The following is a 14,972-nucleotide window of genomic DNA, read 5'->3' on the forward strand; positions in this document are numbered from 1 at the left end:
CAAACACCACAACAGTTGTCGCAGAGGCAGGCGAGGAGATTGGTCACTTTCACTGGCAGACATCAAGTAGACGGGGAATCAGTCCAATCAGCAAACACGACCTTAAAGGGAAAAGCAGAAGCGTTATCCAGTGCATTTCATGCCTCTCCTCCCTTCTGAAAGAGGCAGAGGCAAGCAAGAGTTCCTCTCCACTGAAAACAGACACAGACGTAATTAGTATTCGAACCCCATCATACTTAGTGGCAAAAACCACGAGGACGCAGCCAGAGACTGATCACTTTATTAAGAACCCAGTAGATACGGCAAAGGGCATGGTGCATTCTCCAGGGACGTGGAGGACATGTTTGAACTTTGGACATGTCCAGTGTAATCATGACGAGGACACGGGTGAATCAGGACGCAGTAAGCACCCATAACACGTATGTGCAACAGCATTGACGCAGTAACGATGTCATTACAGCCTTGAACGTACATTATTGACATATTACAAAAGTATGGAAAAAATTGTACTGTGTTCAAAGTTACTTGGCTGAAAAATAGACTCTTACAAAATCAATCATAGAGGACAGGTCAGACTTTAAACAAACCTGACTTTGTTTGATGGAATGTCAGCTGCCATTTGTCTCCTGCCTGTTTCCAGGACAGACAGGTTGTGATTCATTGTGCGTTTGTGTGTTGTGTGTTGCTGATATCACTTTGTCTTCCTGTGCAGCAGGAAGCAACAGCCAACAACAGCTCATCGGCTGCAGCTGGACCCATAAAGCCTGCGGCTCCCGCTGCCACTGGCGGGCCCCCCGCTCGCCCTGGGCCCCCTGCCAAACCCCCACCACCCTCTATCACACACACTGCAACACCCCCTGCCCCCACCGCAACCACTAGCAAGTAAGAGTCACCCAGCATTATGACAATATGTTTAAATTCTGTGATGTCTGTGCAGATTAATTCTCTTCTCCTCTCTGTCTTTAGTGCCCTTGATGACGGCTTCTTATTGGATCTAGACCCAATGTCATCCCCATCGAAAGGTGCTGCTGTGGCAGCGTCCTCCACCACTGGATGGGGAGGTGAAAACTTTAACTTACAGAACATCCAGAAAGAATTCACAGCACTTCACTTTTTACACATTTTATGTTACAGCATCATTCCAAAATGAAGTAAATTAAATTTTTTCCCTCAAAATTCTACTCACAACACCCCACAATGACAACATGAAAAAGTTCAAAATCCAAGATTTCTGAAATCCACCAAGGGTTGATGAAGACTCAGAATAAAAGATGTGTGATTCACATCATGACCTGTACTTTACCTCGATCCGGATTCCACAACACAGTGTAATAATTACATACTGATCCAGAATGGTCTGATTGATAGTGTCTTCCTGATCTTGGGTTTACATCATGACGTCGTATACGTGAAGTAGTTTTGACGTAATCCTTAAAAGTCCACAAAGTGAGTGGGTTCTTGGTCACCTCCCTGACGAAGGTCCTTCTCCCCCAATCGCTCAGTGTAGACGGGCGGCCAGCTCTAGGAAGAGTCCAATGAAGTTGGGACGTTGTGTAAAATGTAAATAAAAACAGAATACAGTGATTTTCAAATCATCTTAATGCTATATTCAATTGAATACACCACAAAGACAAGATATTTAATGTTCAAACTGATAAACTTTATTGTTTTTGTGCACATATTTGCTCATTTTCAAATGGATGCCTGCAACACATTTCAAAAAAGCTGGGACAGTGGTATGTTTACCACTGTGTTACATCACCTTTCCTTCTAACAACACTCAATAAGCATTTGGGAACTGAGGACACTAATTGTTGAAGCTTTGTAGGTGGAATTCTTTCCCATTCTTGCTTGATGTACGACTTCAGTTGTTCAACAGTCCGGGGTCTCCGTTGTCGTATTTTGTGCTTCATAATGCGCCACACATTTTCAACGGGCGACAGGTCTGGACTGCAGGCAGGCCAGTCTAGTACCCGCACTCTTTTACTACGAAGCCACGCTGTTGTAACACGTGCAGAATGTGGCTTGGCATTGTCTTGCTGAAATAAGCAGGGACGTCCCTGAAAAAGACGTTGCTTGGATGGCAGCATGTGTTGCTCCAAAACCTGGATGTACCTTTCAGCATTGATGGCGCCATCACAGATGTGTAAGTTGCCCATGTCATGGGCACTAACACACCCCCATACCATCACAGATGCTGGCTTTTGAACTTTGCGCTGGTAGCAATCTGGATGATCTTTTCCCTCTTTTGTCCAGAGGACACGACGTCCATGCTTTCCAAAAACAGTATGAAACGTGGACTCATCAGACCACAGCACACTTTTCCACTTTGCGTCTGTCCATTTCAAATGAGCTCAGGCCCAGAGAAGGCGGCGGCGTTTCTGGATGTTGTTGATTTATGGCTTTCACTTTGCATGGTAGAGTTATAACTTGAACTTGTAGATGCAGTGACGAACTGAGTTAACTAACAATGGTTTTCTGAAGTGTTCCTGAGCGCACGTGGTAAGATCCTTTACACAATGATGTCGGTTTTTAATGCAGTGCCACCTGAGGTATCAAAGGTCACAGCCAATCAATGTTGGTTTTAAGCTTTGCCACTTACGTGTAGAAAGTTCTCCAGATTCTCTGAATCTTCTGATTATATTGTGGACTGTAGATGATGGAATCCCTAAATTATTTGCAATTGAACATTGAGAGACATTGTTCTTAAACTGTTGGACTATTTTTTCACACACTTGTTCACAAAGTGGTGATCCTTGCCCCATCTTTGCTTGTGAATGGCTGAACCTTTTGGGGATGCTCCTTTTATACCCAGTCATGACACTCACCTGTTTCCAATTAAGTGTTCTTTGAGCATTCAACAACCTTCCCAGTCTTTAGTTGTCCTGTCCCAACTTTTTTTAAATATGTTGCAGGCATCCATTTCAAAATGAGCAAATATTTGCACAAAAACAAAGACGTCTATCAGTTTGAACATTAAATATCTTGTCTTTGTGGTGTATTCAGTTGAATATAGGTTGAAGAGGATTTGCAAATCATTATATTCTGTTTTTATTTACATTTTACACAACGCCCCAACTTCATTGGAATTGGGGTTGGAGAAATGACGCATGCACAGTGAAGGCAGGGGGGATCGATTTTTAGGGGGAACCGTTCGGTCTGCGATACCGGATCAGATCTGCATCAAACTTTGTCAGGTGATAGTGAGTACCGATCTTTATTTATTATTATTATTATTTACTAGACAGATTAGATTACATTTTAGATTTATTAGATTTATTTATTAGACACCCATGCATAACAGAAATTCATTCATATGACCAAACTCATAACAGAAAAGTCAAAGATGGAAAGAAATATAACAAAATAAACCAAATACATGGTGCCTAAAGGTCAATCAATCAATCAATCAATGTTTTTATATAGCGCCAAATCACAACAAACAGTTGCCCCAAGGCGCTTTATATTGTAAGGCAAGGCCATACAATAATTATGTAAAACCCAACGGTCAAAACGACCCCCTGTGAGCAAGCACTTGGCTACAGTGGGAAGGAAAAACTCCCTTTTAACAGGAAGAAACCTCCAGCAGAACCAGGCTCAGGGAGGGGCAGTCTTCTGCTGGGACTGGTTGGGGCTGAGGGAGAGAACCAGGAAAAAGACATGCTGTAGGCAGAAGCTGTAGGTGTAGGCAGAAGCAATTCTTATCCACGCCTACCCTCCTGTATAAAATCAGACATATATGTCTGTTCTTAGACATTTATATCCAACCCAATCTGAACACAGCAGCACATAGTTACAGATAAAAGAAGTCAAATATTTCTCTAGACAACTCACAAAAAAAAAAAAAAAAAAACGAAGGTTCCAGTACAACAGCCTCTACATACAACTCAACCCTGTTAATCTAATACATATCTAGAAAATATCATTTGTTTGTATAAATGTTTGATCCGGTTAATATCTGGACATTGCTTACGTTTATGCGCCACAAATGGAAACACAAAAGCACCTCCTAGTCATCCTAGCACCCGCAATTTTAAAATAAAACATACCCCTTAATTGATACATTCCTTCTCTCAGTGTAAAATATTCTTGAATTCTGAGAGGTAATTGTTTATTTCTTGCTTTATGCATCAACTGAACAATCTTAAATGAAATCATATCATAAAGCTTTAATATCTTTGATTTAATAAACAACGGATTGGTATGATCCCGAAACCCTGAATTATGAATTATTCTTAATGCTCTTTTTTGAAGGATGAATAATGATTGTAATGTAGTTTTATAGTTATTACCCCAAACTTCCACACAGTATGTCAAATAAGGTGCAATCAATGCACAATACAAAGTATGTAGTGATTTACCATCTAGAATATACTTTGCCTTATTCAATATTGCAATACTTTTAGAAACTTTCTTTTGAATATGATGAATATGAGCTTTCCAGTTAATTTTATCACCAATAATCACACCTAAAAACTTATTTTCCTTGACACAATCTAGATTTACCCCAAGTATATTTAACTGTATTTGTAGTACATCCAATTTATAATTTCCAAATAACATCATTTTGGTTTTTGACCAATTTAATGACAGTTTGTTCATGTCAAACCAACTCTTCAGCTTTATCATTTCAACTCTCAAATCAAACAATAATTGCTGCAAATTCTCTCCAGAACAAAACAGGTTTGTGTCATCAGCAAAAGAGAACTTTTAAATTTTACAATTCCGCATAATGGTTGTTAATATTTTTCTTCTTACACGCCATTTGCAGTCGCTTTGTTATCCATGGATGGTCACTATACTTGTTATTTAAACTGCAATGTAGAATTGGTCAATTTTTGTTATATACATCAAGAAATATCTTTTCAAATTTAACATATGCTAAATTAGCATCGTTCTCTGTATAAATGGAATTCCAATCCTGCAGACGTAAGTCATTTTTAGGGCGGTAATAGCTTCTTCAGATTGCAGCCGCTTTTGATATTGTATTTTGTCCTTCCATTTAGTATTCACATTCAGCTCTGTTACTATAAAAATTGGTAAGTGGTCACTGATATCATTGATCAATAAACCACTTATTGTTTTTGTATTGATATTGTTTATAAAAAATATTATCAATCAGGGTAGCTGACTGAGAAGTTGTTCTTGAAGGCCTAGTAATTTTTGGATACAGATTTAAGGTGTACAAGGTATTAATGAAGGGACAGATGATTTCAGGTGGAGGTGCAGATGAGGGATGAGTCATGGATTAGTTACAATCAGGAGGAGCCAAACGATTGACAGGATATCCTGAATTGTGACCTGCTTCATTTAATGAGCGGGTCAAAACTTAACCTGAAAAAAATAAACGCCTGCCTTAAATAAGCGCTGTGCATTATGTGCATTAAAAAGATTACATTTGGTCAAATTTTTTAAGTCTGCTGCGGACTGGTACCTAAAATTCCTAAAGCCTGATTTATGCTTCTCCAGCTCCGTAATTCTGTGGCCATGCAGTGACATTGGCATGCACGTGACCCTTTAAAGTTCATATTACCGCAGGAACAGTGGCTTTTTCTGGATTAATTTGTCCCTCAATGAGCTCCATGTCTTTATACAATCATCAACCTACAAACCAATGGTACAGTACATACAATTTCCTCCATTTGCAGGTCATTTGAGAGTTTTTTTCTAACTCTGTGCTGCTGGAAAAATGGGTTCAAATCCCTGCCTGACTGGTAAATCACTAAGGGCCCTTGGGCAAGGCCTTTAATCCCCTATTGCTCCTGGTGTATAGTGAGTACCTTGTATGGCAGCACCCTGACATCGGGGTGAATGTGAGGCATAATTGTAAAGCGCTTTGAGCGTCTGATGCAGATGGAAAAGCGCTATATAAATGCAGTCCATTTACCATTTTGTAAAGTTGGTCACATTTGCGGACTTTCCTGACAAATATATTTGATTAGTGATTGAAATGTAATTGGCACGCCTAACCTATTCAAATATGACTGGAGAGGAAGGAGTGAAAACGTAAAAGTGACAAATTACAGCCTTTTGTGGTCTCAGTCATTTAGCAGGTGACATCACAGGGAGATCAGAAGATCAGATCCCACGGCACTGCAAGAAGTATTTGAAGATTTAAATTCACAGCAAAATGAAAACCTGTGATGGCTTTAAAAATGGCTGGCTCTAATTTGAAGAAATGCTGCAGTTAATGAGGTGGAAAAACGCTGGTGCTTTGTCGTATGTCTCTGTACAAGCACATTATGAGCACGCTCTGAGCACCTTGAACCACATAATGTTTCACAGTTTAAAAGCAGGTGATGACTCTTGGCCAAGATCATATTAAGGACCTTTTAGCTCTTTTGGACTTTCTCGCTGGTTAACGTTCTGAGGCTCATTCTCATCTTGCTCTGTCTTCTGTCATGCAGATCTCCTGGCTGAGGGTAAGTACATCCAACTTCCTACACAATAAATATGTGAAGTGCCTGCTGAGGTGATTTGGGCTATGAACAAATTTTCTTGCACTTGGCTTTCTTATGAAGCTCTGGATTCAGAGAAATCAAATGCATGCTTGTCTTTGCTAATCTCTTTACAAACACTGGCGATGTTTGGTCCTTGTTCTACTCTTCTTGACATTGCTGATGTCCTCCCATCTCTCTCCTTCCTTCTTTATTTCCTTTTTTCTCCACTTGGGGTTGTGGTTGCCGTGTTTGTCCACGTAGCAACTCCGGCTGCTGCCGATGGTGCTCCTAAAGCTCTGTTGAAGGAGGGAGAGTCTGCTGTAGCCGCTGCAGCCTCACCGGCACTCGCCTCGTTGCCCGGCTCAGCTGCCACCGCCTCTTCAGCCGCAGACATTGACCTTTTCGGAGGTCAGTATGGTCGGAGGGTCGAGTGTAGACCTGGATACTCGGCATGGCAGCGTGCCTGCTTGTCTGCATCCTCCCTGTCATCAGATCTTAAAGTCTTTTAGTTCAAACTTGTGAACTGCTTTTGATGCAGTGATTTGTGGGTTGAAAGGTGTATTAGGTGTCTTAGTTTCATAAACTGTAAATTTAAACAGATTACATGCATTAGTTATTTTTTCTAATATTGAAAACCTTTATCGACTGAGTGGATCCTTGTCATTTGATTGGTGCTTTGTATGTCACATGACATGGATTAATTCATCCCATTTGTGTTACGTTGCAGTTAGAGTGCAAATTTGGTTCCATACATTTGGTACCATTGCACTCTGCACACACACACACACACACACACACACACACACACACACACACACACACACACACACACACACAAAACAAATCCACTGTGCTGTCTGGAGGCTGTCAGCAGGAAGAAAGAAAGAAAAGCTGGACTCATTTCTGATGTGATTTTTTTTTTCCGCTGCACTAAGGATGTACACAATCTTTTTTTTTTGGTAGTACACGTACGCACAAGCGCTGACCAGGCTGCGTGTGTGTGCGCGTGCACTGGGGACAACGACACAATAATTTGATTGAGCTAACTGACGCTGCTAATTCTTGTAACACACACACATACAAAATCCACTCTGCTGTAAGCTGTCTGGATGCATGAAGAGCTGTTCAGATGAAAAGGTGACATGATTTTTGGCTGGACTGAGGAACTACACAAAGTCTTTTTTTTATTATTTTTTATAGAAGTCTGAAGTCAGTGCACAGCATCACTGGACTACACGTTACAATTTGGACTTTAGCAGCAGTGGAACGCCTGTAGTTGGCACACACCAGAGTGTGTGTGCCAACTACAGGGGCATCACACTACTCAACCTCCCTGGTAAAGTCTACTCCGGTGTGCTGGAAAGGAGGGTTCGGCCAATAGTCGAACCTCTGATTGAAGAGGAACAATGCGGGTTCCATCCTGGTCATGGAACAACCGACCAGCTCTTCACTCTCACAAGGATCCTGAAGGGTGCCTGGGAGTATGCCCACCCAGTCTACATGTGTTTTGTGGACTTGGAGAAGGTGTATGATCGGGTACCCCGGGAGATACTGTGGGAGGTGCTGTGGGAGTATGGAGTGAGGAGGTCCCTTCTCAGGGCCATCTAATCTCTGTACTCACAAAGTGAGAGCTGTGTTCGGGTACTCAGCAGTAAGTCGGACTCGTTTCCGGTGGAGGTTGGCTTCCGCCAGCGCTGCGCCTTGTCACCAATCCTGTTTGTGATATTCATGGACAGGATATCAAGGCGTATTCAGAGGGAGGAGGGTTTCCAGTTTGGTGGGCTCAAGGTCTCATCACTGCTTTTTGCAGATGATGTGGTCCTGTTGGCTTCATCAGCCTGTGACCTCCAACACTCACTGGATCAGTTCACAGCCGAGTGTGAAGCAGCTGGGATGAGGATCAGCACCTCTAAATCTGAGGCCATGGTTCTCAGCAGGAAACCAATGGATTGCCTACTCCAGGTAGGGAATACAGCCTTGCCCAAAGTGAAGGAGTTCAAGTACCTCGGGGTCATGTTCATGAGTGAGGGGATGATGGAGCGTGAAATTGGCCGGAGAATTGGCGCAGCAGGGGCAGTGTTGTATTCGCTCTACCCTTACTGTTGTGATGAAAAGGGGGCTGAGCCAAAAGGCGAAGCTCTCGATCTACTGGTCAATCTTCGTTCCTACTCTCACCTATGGTCATGAGTGTTGGGTCATGACCGAAAGAACTAGATCGGGGGTACAAGCGGCCGAAATGGGCTTCATTAGGAGGGTGGCGGGTGTCTCCCTTAGAGATAGGGTGAGAAGTTCGGTCATCCGTGGGGAGCTCGGAGTAGAGTCACTGCTCCTTTGCGTTGAAAGGAGCCAGCTGAGGTGGTTTGGGCATCTGGTAAGGATGCCTTCTGGGCTCCTCCCTAAGGAGGTGTTCCAGGCACGTCCATCTGGGAGGAGACCCCGGGGAAGACCCAGGACTAGGTGGAGAGATTATATTGCCACACTGGCCTGGGAAATCCTCAGGATACCCTGTCAGAGGTGGTCAATGTGGCCCAGGAAAGGGAAGTCTGGGGTCCCCTGCTGGAGCTGTTGCCTTCGTGACCCGAACCCAGAAAAGATGTTGAAGATGAGTGAGTGATGAAGAACGCCAAAATGTAAGTCCCTTTTCTGTTGTTTATAAATTTATAAAATATCAAATGACCAGGATCTATTTTAGCCGTTATATAAAACAAATAATGAATGTTTTTACATTCTTTCGATGGTATGAATATTTAATTCCGTGAAAGCTGGAACATACCATTCAACTCAGCTTTGTTTTGTTGAATGGTATGTTCCAGCTTTCACCTCATGAAATATTCGTACCATTGAACTCATAAACATTCATTATTTGTGTACTAGTGCATGGACTATTATTCAGCTTGCGCCAGAAAAAGCAGAGAGGGTGAGTGCAGGATTTTTTTCCACCAAATGGTTTCACTGATTAACATCACTTTGAAGAGATGGAATCAGTTAATCAGTGAAATCACCTGGTGGAAAAAAAAAATCCTGCACTCACCCTCTCTGCTCTTTAGGCACGAGTTGAATACCCCTGTTTTAGTGTATAAACGGACCACTGAACTAGTAGTATGGATGACTACATCTATATAAATTTAATCACATTGTTAGAGTTCCCTTGCATGTATAGTTTTGATGCCTTACTTTCCTGCTACTGTGCACGTCTAACATATGTATATCTTTAGCTTTCTTAAGATATATGATAGATGTGATAGCTGTCTTTTCTTCATTGGGGAGGTGATGGTCTAGTGGTTAAGCAGTGGGCTTGAGACCAGAGGATCCTCTGTTCAAACCCCCATCTGGCTGGAAAATCACTAAGGGCCCTTGGGCAAGGTCAGGTTGCTCCTGGTGTGTAGTGAGCACCCTGTATGGCAGCAGCCTGCCATCGGTGTGTGAATGAGTGTGTGTGAATGGGTGAATGTGAAGTATTACTGTAAAGCGCTTGAGTTTCTGATATAGATGGAAAAGTGCGATATAAATACAGTCCAAGATGTATCATGATGGAAGTGTCAGATAAAGTGTCCTATTTTCATGGAGGTGCAAAGACCACACGTGGAGCTCTCACACACTTTGGGTTTTTTACTGGCACGTTGCACATCTCTTTCCTTTTTCAAGACAATGCAAACCAAGCAAGCAGTACGTCAGTGGGAGACAAGCACAAAACATGGGCGTTTCGTTCAAATGAGGCTTTGCAAAGTGACCCATTGTGGTTTTGGAAATGAGGTCTTAGACTTGTTCTAGCAGACTGTGGTTCTGGCAGGTCTGATAGATCATAAATCGATCAGTAAGATACAAATTAAATACTTACTGGAAATCAACACCTCTCACAGAACCAGTGTGAATGGACGCTCACCAATACCTTAAGTGTTTGACATGAAGCCTACTGGTGGTTGGCTCTCACTGCGGTATTGTATCACTTCCTGTTCCGGAGCACAGCGGTGTTTTTCTGTATCTGTTAGCTGTTTGATCTGCGCAGTTAGATTGATCTAGTTATCTAGATTACGATTTGTTTCCCAGTGTAATCTTTACGTGCCTTAACTAAAGCACTCCTTCTGCTGAATCACCTCTAAATTATTTACACATTATTCACTTTGCATGTTTTTAGGAATCCGCTAGCTTAGCGTAGCTACTAGCTCTTAGCCGATTTAGCATGGCGGCTTCTCCTGTCTCTCCCGCACTTTTCTGCTCTGGGTGTGAAATGTTTAGTTATTCCTCGGCCTCCTTTAGCAGTAACGGTACTTGTAATAAGTGTAGCTTATTCGTAGCTTTGGAGGCCAGGCTGGGCGAATTGGAGACTCGGCTCCGCACCGTGGAAAATTCTACAGCTAGCCAGGCCCCTGTAGTCGGTGCGGACCAAGGTAGCTTAGCCGCCGTTAGTTCCCCCCTGGCAGATCCCGAGCAGCCGGGAAAGCAGGCCGACTGGGTGACTGTGAGGAGGAAGCGTAGCCCTAAACAGAAGCCCCGTGTACACCGCCAACCCGTTCACATCTCTAACCGTTTTTCCCCACTCGACGACACACCCGCCGAGGATCAAACTCTGGTTATTGGCGACTCTGTTTTGAGAAATGTGAAGTTAGCGACACCAGCAACCATAGTCAATTGTCTTCCGGGGGCCAGAGCAGGCGACATTGAAGGAAATTTGAAACTGCTGGCTAAGGCTAAGCGTAAATTTGGTAAGATTGTAATTCACGTCGGCAGTAATGACACCCGGTTACGCCAATCGGAGGTCACTAAAATTACATTAAATCGGTGTGTAACTTTGCAAAAACAATGTCGGACTCTGTAGTTTTCTCTGGGCCCCTCCCCAATCGGACCGGGAGTGACATGTTTAGCCGCATGTTCTCCTTGAATTGCTGGCTGTCTGAGTGGTGTCCAAAAAATGAGGTGGGCTTCATAGATAATTGGCAAAGCTTCTGGAGAAAACCTGGTCTTGTTAGGAGAGACGGCATCCATCCCACTTTGGATGGAGCAGCTCTCATTTCTAGAAATCTGGCCAATTTTCTTAAATCCTCCAAACCGTGACTATCCAGGGTTTGGACCAGGAAGCAGAGTTGTAGTCTTACACACCTCTCTGCAGCTTCTCTCCCCCTGCCATCCCCTCATTACCCCATCCCCGTAGAGACGGTGCCTGCTCCCAGACCACCAATAACCAGCAAAAATCTATTTAAGCATAAAAATTCAAAAAGAAAAAATAATATAGCACCTTCAACTGCACCACAGACTAAAACAGTTAAATGTGGTCTATTAAACATTAGGTCTCTCTCTTCTAAGTCCCTGTTGGTAAATTATATAATAATTGATCAACATATTGATTTATTCTGCCTTACAGAAACCTGGTTACAGCAGGATGAATATGTTAGTTTAAATGAGTCAACACCCCCGAGTCACACTAACTGTCAGAATGCTCGTAGCACGGGCCGGGGCGGAGGATTAGCAGCAATCTTCCATTCCAGCTTATTAATTAATCAAAAACCCAGACAGAGCTTTAATTCATTTGAAAGCTTGTCTCTTAGTCTTGTCCATCCAAATTGGAAGTCCCAAAAACCAGGTTTATTTGTTATTATCTATCGTCCACCTGGTCGTTACTGTGAGTTTCTCTGTGAATTTTCAGACCTTTTGTCTGACTTAGTGCTTAGCTCAGATAAGATAATTATAGTGGGCGATTTTAACATCCACACAGATGCTGAGAATGACAGCCTCAACACTGCATTTAATCTATTATTAGACTCTATTGGCTTTGCTCAAAAAGTAAATGAGTCCACCCACCACTTTAATCATATCTTAGATCTTGTTCTGACTTATGGTATGGAAATAGAAGACTTAACAGTATTCCCTGAAAACTCCCTTCTGTCTGATCATTTCTTAATAACATTTACATTTACTCTGATGGACTACCCAGCAGTGGGGAATAAGTTTCATTACACTAGAAGTCTTTCAGAAAGCGCTGTAACTAGGTTTAAGGATATGATTCCTTCTTTATGTTCTCTAATGCCATATAACAACACAGTGCAGAGTAGCTACCTAAACTCTGTAAGGGAGATAGAGTATCTCGTCAATAGTTTTACATCCTCATTGAAGACAACTTTGGATGCTGTAGCTCCTCTGAAAAAGAGAGCTTTAAATCAGAAGTGTCTGACTCCGTGGTATAACTCACAAACTCGTAGCTTAAAGCAGATAACCCGTAAGTTGGAGAGGAAATGGCGTCTCACTAATTTAGAAGATCTTCACTTAGCCTGGAAAAAGAGTCTGTTGCTCTATAAAAAAGCCCTCCGTAAAGCTAGGACATCTTTCTACTCATCACTAATTGAAGAAAATAAGAACAACCCCAGGTTTCTTTTCAGCACTGTAGCCAGGCTGACAAAGAGTCAGAGCTCTATTGAGCTGAGTATTCCATTAACTTTAACTAGTAATGACTTCATGACTTTCTTTGCTAACAAAATTTTAACTATTAGAAAAAAAATTACTCATAACCATCCCAAAGACGTATCGTTATCTTTGGCTGCTTTCAGTGATGCCGGTATTTGGTTAGACTCTTTCTCTCCGATTGTTCTGTCTGAGTTATTTTCATTAGTTACTTCATCCAAACCATCAACATGTTTATTAGACCCCATTCCTACCAGGCTGCTCAAGGAAGCCCTACCATTATTTAATGCTTCGATCTTAAATATGATCAATCTATCTTTGTTAGTTGGCTATGTACCACAGGCTTTTAAGGTGGCAGTAATTAAACCATTACTTAAAAAGCCATCACTTGACCCAGCTATCTTAGCTAATTATAGGCCAATCTCCAACCTTCCTTTGCTCTCAAAAATTCTTGAAAGGGTAGTTGTAAAACAGCTAACTGATCATCTGCAGAGGAATGGTCTATTTGAAGAGTTTCAGTCAGGTTTTAGAATTCATCATAGTACAGAAACAGCATTAGTGAAGGTTACAAATGATCTTCTTATGGCCTCGGACAGTGGACTCATCTCTGTGCTTGTTCTGTTAGACCTCAGTGCTGCTTTTGATACTGTTGACCATAAAATTTTATTACAGAGATTAGAGCATGCCATAGGTATTAAAGGCACTGCGCTGCGGTGGTTTGAATCATATTTGTCTAATAGATTACAATTTGTTCATGTAAATGGGGAATCTTCTTCACAGACTAAAGTTAATTATGGAGTTCCACAAGGTTCTGTGCTAGGACCAATTTATTCACTTTATACATGCTTCCCTTAGGCAGTATTATTAGACGGTATTGCTTAAATTTTCATTGTTACGCAGATGATACCCAGCTTTATCTATCCATGAAGCCAGAGGACACACACCAATTAGCTAAACTGCAGGATTGTCTTACAGACATAAAGACATGGATGACCTCTAATTTCTTGCTTTTAAACTCAGATAAAACTGAAGTTATTGTACTTGGCCCCACAAATCTTAGAAACATGGTGTCTAACCAGATCCTTACTCTGGATGGCATTACCCTGACCTCTAGTAATACTGTGAGAAATCTTGGAGTCATTTTTGATCAGGATATGTCATTCAAAGCGCATATTAAACAAATATGTAGGACTGCTTTTTTTGCATTTACGCAATATCTCTAAAATTAGAAAGGTCTTGTCTCAGAGTGATGCTGAAAAACTAATTCATGCATTTATTTCCTCTAGGCTGGACTATTGTAATTCATTATTATCAGGTTGTCCTAAAAGTTCCCTAAAAAGCCTTCAGTTAATTCAAAATGCTGCAGCTAGAGTACTGACGGGGACTAGAAGGAGAGAGCATATCTTACCCATATTGGCCTCTCTTCATTGGCTTCCTGTTAATTCTAGAATAGAATTTAAAATTCTTCTTCTTACTTATAAGGTTTTGAATAATCAGGTCCCATCTTATCTTAGGGACCTCATAGTACCATATCACCCCAATAGAGGGCTTCGCTCTCAGACTGCAGGCTTACTTGTAGTTCCTAGGGTTTGTAAGAGTAGAATGGGAGGCAGAGCCTTCAGCTTTCAGGCTCCTCTCCTGTGGAACCAGCTCCCAATTCAGATCAGGGAGACAGACACCCTCTCTACTTTTAAGATTAGGCTTAAAACTTTCCTTTTTGCTAAAGCTTATAGTTAGGGCTGGATCAGGTGACCCTGAACCATCCCTTAGTTATGCTGCTATAGACTTAGACTGCTGGGGGGTTCCCATGATGCACTGAGTGTTTCTTTCTCTTTTTGCTCTGTATGCACCACTCTGCATTTAATCATTAGTGATTGATCTCTGCTCCCCTCCACAGCATGTCTTTTTCCTGGTTCTCTCCCTCAGCCCCAACCAGTCCCAGCAGAAGACTGCCCCTCCCTGAGCCTGGTTCTGCTGGAGGTTTCTTCCTGTTAAAAGGGAGTTTTTTCCTTCCCACTGTCGCCAAGTGCTTGCTCACAGGGGGTCGTTTTGACCGTTGGGGTTTTTACGTAATTATTGTATGGCCTTGCCTTACAATATAAAGCGCCTTGGGGCAACTGTTTGTTGTGATTTGGCGCT

The 14,972-nt window shown here is 42.1% G+C and overlaps 1 protein-coding gene across 1 annotated transcript in view; it reads left to right on the forward strand.

The window, feature by feature from the left end:
- Positions 1 to 14,972, forward strand: part of snap91a (synaptosome associated protein 91a) — a 222,445-nt gene that overhangs the window by 117,513 nt on the left and 89,960 nt on the right. The window contains 4 exon segments of the mRNA XM_034175421.1: positions 713 to 882; positions 967 to 1,061; positions 6,408 to 6,422; positions 6,702 to 6,848. Of these exon segments, the coding sequence (XP_034031312.1) occupies positions 713 to 882; positions 967 to 1,061; positions 6,408 to 6,422; positions 6,702 to 6,848 (427 nt within the window).

The sequence above is a fragment of the Thalassophryne amazonica genome, chromosome 7, assembly GCF_902500255.1.
Source record: "Thalassophryne amazonica chromosome 7, fThaAma1.1, whole genome shotgun sequence".
NCBI lineage: Eukaryota > Metazoa > Chordata > Actinopteri > Batrachoidiformes > Batrachoididae > Thalassophryne > Thalassophryne amazonica.